This window comes from Euprymna scolopes, chromosome 4, assembly GCF_053919585.1.
Source record: "Euprymna scolopes isolate OS-2025 chromosome 4, ASM5391958v1, whole genome shotgun sequence".
NCBI classification, from domain to species: Eukaryota; Metazoa; Mollusca; class Cephalopoda; order Sepiida; family Sepiolidae; genus Euprymna; species Euprymna scolopes.
Window position 1 is genome coordinate 179,648,763 of NC_136485.1, and position 6,000 is coordinate 179,654,762.

General features: G+C 35.4%; 1 protein-coding gene across 2 annotated transcripts in view; it reads left to right on the forward strand.

Annotated features, from left to right (window-relative positions):
• Nucleotides 1-5,673, forward strand: part of LOC145270443 (uncharacterized) — a 106,227-nt gene extending 100,554 nt beyond the window's left edge. The window contains exon 7 of one of the 2 annotated variants that reach the window (XM_080126089.1): nucleotides 4,632-5,673. In XM_080126089.1, the coding sequence (XP_079982215.1) occupies nucleotides 4,632-4,712 (81 nt within the window). In that variant the 3' untranslated portion in view covers nucleotides 4,713-5,673. The remainder of the gene's footprint in view (nucleotides 1-4,631) is intronic. The other variant, XM_080126084.1, reaches the window with a different exon arrangement.
• Nucleotides 5,674-6,000: the final 327 nt, after the last annotated feature.

Consider the following 6,000-nt stretch of genomic DNA (forward strand, 5'->3'; position numbering starts at 1 on the left):
TAACGAAAATCGAAAATATTGTATTTCAACTAAAAAGTACAAAAATAATTTGATTCAAGTGTGTGTTTTCTTTTCAACTCGAAAGAATTTACATGACTGAAATATGAATTAATTGCCTAAACAAATCTTACAATCACATAAATTATAACTTTTTTCTGCATTTGTTTTGTTATTTTAGCAATGAACAGATTGTGTTATGTACAACTTTAACTAAGTTGGAACTTATTTTTTTTTTCAATTGTTGTTTAAACTAGTGTTGGGACGATTAATCACAATCAGGAATTAAAAAAAATCTCAAATTTGTGTTGTATTGAAATTGGTATCGGAATCACAAAGAATTGTGCTTATTTTCCCATGCCCAAAACAATTCTTTTAATTTGTTTTCTTTTGGAAACTTAATTTTGCATTGTTAGTACTTACAATAAAATAAATATTTATTGATTTTTAACTAGTAAAACTAAAATCTGTAGCTAAACTCTCACAAGTGTGTTTTTTATGTTTGCACATATTATGCGAGTTTTTATCATAATTTGAAAATAAAATTAAAAAAAAACAAAACAATAACTCTAGTCTAATTACAGTGCTTATTTAGATAACCAACAAATCAATTTTTTTTAAGTCATTTTAATCAAAAACAACAGCATGTACTTATCATGCCGAAAAATAGTAATATATCCAAAAATTTCGAAAAATCGAGTAAAAATTATTTATAGTTAAAAATATTTTTATGGAAAATTGGGTAAAATCGCATTTTTCTCAGATGTTATGAAGTAAACAGTAAGAGTCTACACACAGGGGACATAACTCCGAAACGAATATTAGATTATTTGTCTATCGCTGTAACATTTGATAGACTTTTACAAAAAATACAATACAAGGAGCGTGCAATAAGTAATGCCCCTTACCCACTTCCAGTTGTCTGATCTAGCTGAAATTTTGCATGTGCAATGATTTATATCTCTACGGGTTATGTGGCAAATTACAGCTCTGAACTAATTGTGGTTTCTGTTTTACAGGTGTTTGAACTGAGTCAGGTGTGAAATGGAGCCTGTTGAATGTCGAGCAGTGATCTGGTTTTTGTATTTGAAAGGACGCACACCACAGGAGACTTTTGATGAACTGAAAGAAACATGGTGATAATGCCCCATCATATGACCTTGTAAAACGCTGGCATTGTGAATTCAAACATGACTGGAAGTCTGTGGAAACAGCTCCTAGACCTGGTCGCCCACCCTTCTGCCATTGATGAGGCATTTATCCGTCAAGTTGAGGCTGCCATTTTGGAAGATCGGCGCATTACTATTCGCCAAATAGCCCAAGATGTCAAGATTAGTACAGGGTCTGTGGAAACTATCATTCATGATCATTTGCATATGTATAAGGTGTCTGCCAGATGGAGTCCCAGGTTGCTCACACCATTCCAGAAGTGAGAACGCGTCAAGTGCTCGAGGATGAATTTGGAGATGTGCCAAGAAGATGAGTCAAAGTTTTTCAAAAGACTGATTACATAGGATGAAACCTGGGTCCATCAATATGATCCAGAGACCAAAGCCCAGTTAATGCAGTGGAAGCACTTGGACTCACCACCGCCAAAGAAGGCATGGGTGCAGCCCTCCACTGGCAAGGTCATGCTCACAGTCTTTTGGGACCAGGACGGAGTAGTGATGACACATTTTCTGGCAAAGGGTACCACAATTACAGGAGCCTATTATGCTTCACTTTTGAGGAAATTAAGGGAAGCTATCAAAATCAAGAGGCGGGGCAAGATCAGCAAAGGTACCCTCCTCCTGCAGGACAATGCTCCGGTCCACAATTCGCATGTCGCCGGATCAGAAGCACAGGCGTGTGGTTATGAAATCCTCCCCCATTCCACCTACTCTCCTGACCATGCACCCTCTGACTTTCACCTTTTCCCAGCCATGAAGTTGTTTTTGAAAGGAAAGCGTTTCCCAGATGATGCAGCCTTGATTTCCGATAGGCTCATAAGAGTAGTGGTAGATGGACAAAAATCGGAGGCCTGCAATATAAATTCTTGAGTCCCTCAGGAGTTAACCCTGGGCCCAACTCTCTTCCTGATCTACATCAATGACCTCCCTAAACACATACTTAAATCATTCGTTGACATCTATGCTGATGACACGACCATCTACGGCAACACATCAAAGGCTGTAAATGACAAAGTTCTCTCTGATTCTCTCTCCTCTGATCTCGAGCGTGTGGTTCAGTGGGAGAAGACATGGCTTGTTACCTTTAATGCATCCAAAACTAAACTCCTATCCTTACATCATCAACGCTCTGATCCCCATCTGGCATCAATTGGGATGGATGGCTCTCGTCTGGGTGAGGCCCCGTGTTTTGACAAGCTTCTGGGTTTGACCTTTACTCCTGATCTGAAATGGAACACGTACATCAAGTCTGTTGCCAAGGTCACTGGAAAGATGATGAGATCCTTCTACCGCTCCAGAAGATATCTCACTACTGATGCAATTCTCTATCTATATAAAAGCCAAGTACGTCCAAGGATGGAATACTGTTGCCATATCTGGGCAGGAGCTGCTAAAAACAGTCTATCCTGCCTTGACAGAGTACAAAATAGACTTCGTGGCTTAGTGAGGGATGCCCTTTTCTCTACCCTGCAACCTCTTTCCCACAGAAGAGACGTTGCGAGCCTATCCTTGTTTTATCGTTATTTCCATGGCAGGTGCTCGTCTGAACTCCAATCTCTGGTCCCCCCTTGCCAATCTTTCAAGAAAAACACCCGTCTAGCTGAATCCACTGTGAAAAATTTCCCCCACTCTTTATCTGTGCCTAAATCAAAACGTGGATTCCGTGAACAAAGCTTCTTTCTTAGAACTGCACGCCTGTGGAACTCTGTTCTGTCTGCCTGCTTCCCACCTGACTACAACTTGGATATCTTCAAGTCCAACGTTAACAAATTCCTAATGAACCGCCCCCTTAAGTAAACACTTCATCAAATCTCCACACTAACGTAATGTACTTGCAATAACCCTTATCCCTAAGTGGCTTTCGGGCCTTGATAAGTGGTGATCATGTGTAAAAAAAAAAAAAAAAAAAAAAAGTCACGTCGTGGTTGGAGGACCAACCTGGGGTGTTCTACAAAAATGGTCTCCAGAACTGCATCAATCGATGGGAGAAATGCATACCTCTGTAGAGAAAGGCTAATAACCGTGCCAAGTTTCATTGCTCTACTGCTCTGGGAAGTGGGTCAGGGGCATTACTTATTGCACACCCCTCGTAGCAGTTGTTCTACTGAATGATTTTTTTTGTATTTTTTGGATATATTACTATTTTCAACATGAAAATTAAGTATGTAATATTGTTTTTGCTTAAAACGATACATTTAAAAAAAAAAATAGATTTGTCAACTCTATCTTTAACAAGCACTGAGATTAGAAAAGAATCGGTAATTGTATCAGAATCTGACAAAAATATTTGAATCGTCCCATCACTAGTTAAAACACTGCTTTTAGTAAATGGCTATAGCAATGTGTTGTCCACTGCACAACTGACTGCTGGGTAATTAGTTTTAATGTTTTCTAATAACATTTTATTAGAAAGGTAATCACTACTTCTCATGCATTCATATAATTAAAAAGTCTGGAGGAAGCTTTTTTATAATTTCATGATTAGCAATAATTATAAGCATGCAACAACAATAAAGTTAAATATAGTTCAATCAACCAAAATTTCATATGTAATATATATAAATAATATAATTACACTTATTTCACTTTAATGGCATTCGCCCATAACGGGTTAGCTGGTTCCTCCCATAGAACACACAGCATTCCAGATAAACGCAGATCACGGATGAATATCTGCAGCAACCAAGATAGTTATTGAGCAGCCAGTCTCAGGACTAGCATTGGACCGGAAGTAGATTCGACTGTTTTTGTTACTGTTGATACTTACACTGAGAACAATTAATTTTTCTGTGAATATAGCCTTGACATATTCCAGCAGCTCATGTAAAATGCCAGAATTTGGCGAAACACTCAGCCAATGTAGCAGACAACAGTTAATAAATTGGAAGAAACTGCAACCGTTCAAAATTTAAAGCCAGAGTTTGTCATCAGTTTAGAACACACTGTGACTGATTGAAAAAAGTTTCCTATAAAATATTTGCAAAGAATCCTTGAGAATCCCCAGAAAATAACCAAAACTCTTCACCTACCCACCAAAAATAGTCTACATTCTTACCTTAACAAAAAAAAAAAACAAAGTTGTCAAAAAAACATTTTGTCATAAAATTTTTCATTTGAACATTTACCCCCTTAAAAATATTTTAAACAGTAACATTTCTTATGAAAAAAATGGCACAAAACAAAAATGTTTTTATAAGTTGCTACACATTTTACAAAATCCATATTTTCATTGAAATTACTATGCAATAAATGTTTTCTATCAGGATGTTTTCTTTTTTTGCTTTATTTTAAAATTTGATCAGCGTTTCACCATATTCTGACAGTTTATGTAATCTAGCGGCATAAAAAAAAACATGCCGTTCTCTGCATAAGTACTGATTTTTCAAATAGTTTTTTATTCTATAAAATAAAGTTGTTCTTATGATATCATGGTAATCATACTCTTTGTTTCTCTTGACAATCCAGAATCCTGAGTCTATTTTCCCAGTGGATGACTCCAAAGGACTAGAATGGGCCAACAGTTTTCCCAAAATGCTGGATTTGTAAATTCTTCCTTAAATTGGCAACATTCAAAAGAACATTGCATTTGGCATTTTTAGAAATTGAAATTTTAGTGCTGGTGCCTATTGTGAACCAAACGTATTTCAGCATTCATTCGGCTTTGGCCGGAACATGACGCCAACAGTTAGATTATGCTGAGTGTCACTGATAAAATCATAATAACGCTACGTAAAAGAAAATAGAAAAATAAATACATATAAAATGTAGGAACCAAAAAGGTTAGAAGAAGCAAAAATTAATTTTTGGGGAAGTCAAATAATTTTAAAGGAAATGTTTTTAAAAAGGTTCAAAAAAAAATTTTTTTTTTTTTTTCCAGATATATTTTGCAAATATATTTTGCCATTTTTTAATGTTTTAAAGTATTTTTTTGTCAAGGAAAACTGAAAACAAAATATTTATTACAGGTATTTTTTTAAAATATAATTACAAAAAAGTTTTGTTTTTTTTAAATTGGAAAAGGTTTTAAAGATTCATTATGCTAGTACTGTTCATGATTCGCATATAAAAACTGGTGTGTTTTTTGTTTTATTTTTCCTCTTTAAATATTTATCCAAAAGTCGAGTGCTAAGCGCGTACGCTGGTGCCTTATTATAGTTCAGTGCACCGTGTTGTGATTGGTTGATCAGCATGTTACAACAGACAGTAGCTAAACTGAAGTCGTTACTTGGCATAATCTGGCTGTTGATGTCATGTTCCAGCCAAAGCCGAGCGAATGCTGAGATGTGTCTGGTTCACAATATGCACCACTACCGGAATTTTTTTTTTTTTTTTAGAATAAAACAGTTTCTCATTGCAGACTTTAGTGCTTTCATTTGAAAACTGTATAAAAACTATGAATAATAAACAAAACAAAGGTAAATGAAGTTTTATTTGTATTTTGTAATTAAAAAAAAATTTTTTTTATATTCTCATTTATATTTATATATATTTTTTTTTTTTTTACATATTAATGTTTGTTTAATAAATACCAATATATTTAGACAGACATTGTTGAATGCGACTACAGAGTTCGTTTACTAAATTTTTGAGATGAGGATTAATTATTTGAATTCTTTGGACTACTGTTTTCTTCTTGAGTGTTATTTTCTCAAGGACCCATGGTGTAGTGCATAAAGTACTTGGTAAAATCAGTTGTAAGTTCCACTCTTCTTGAGGTTGAGATTCGATCATCAGTGCAAGCAATGCTCAAAATACAATTGCAAGTTACTTAGGATTTTTACTACCCAGTCATGGCTGACGGAATGAGAGCATGCTACCTCTGTGGATTAAATAA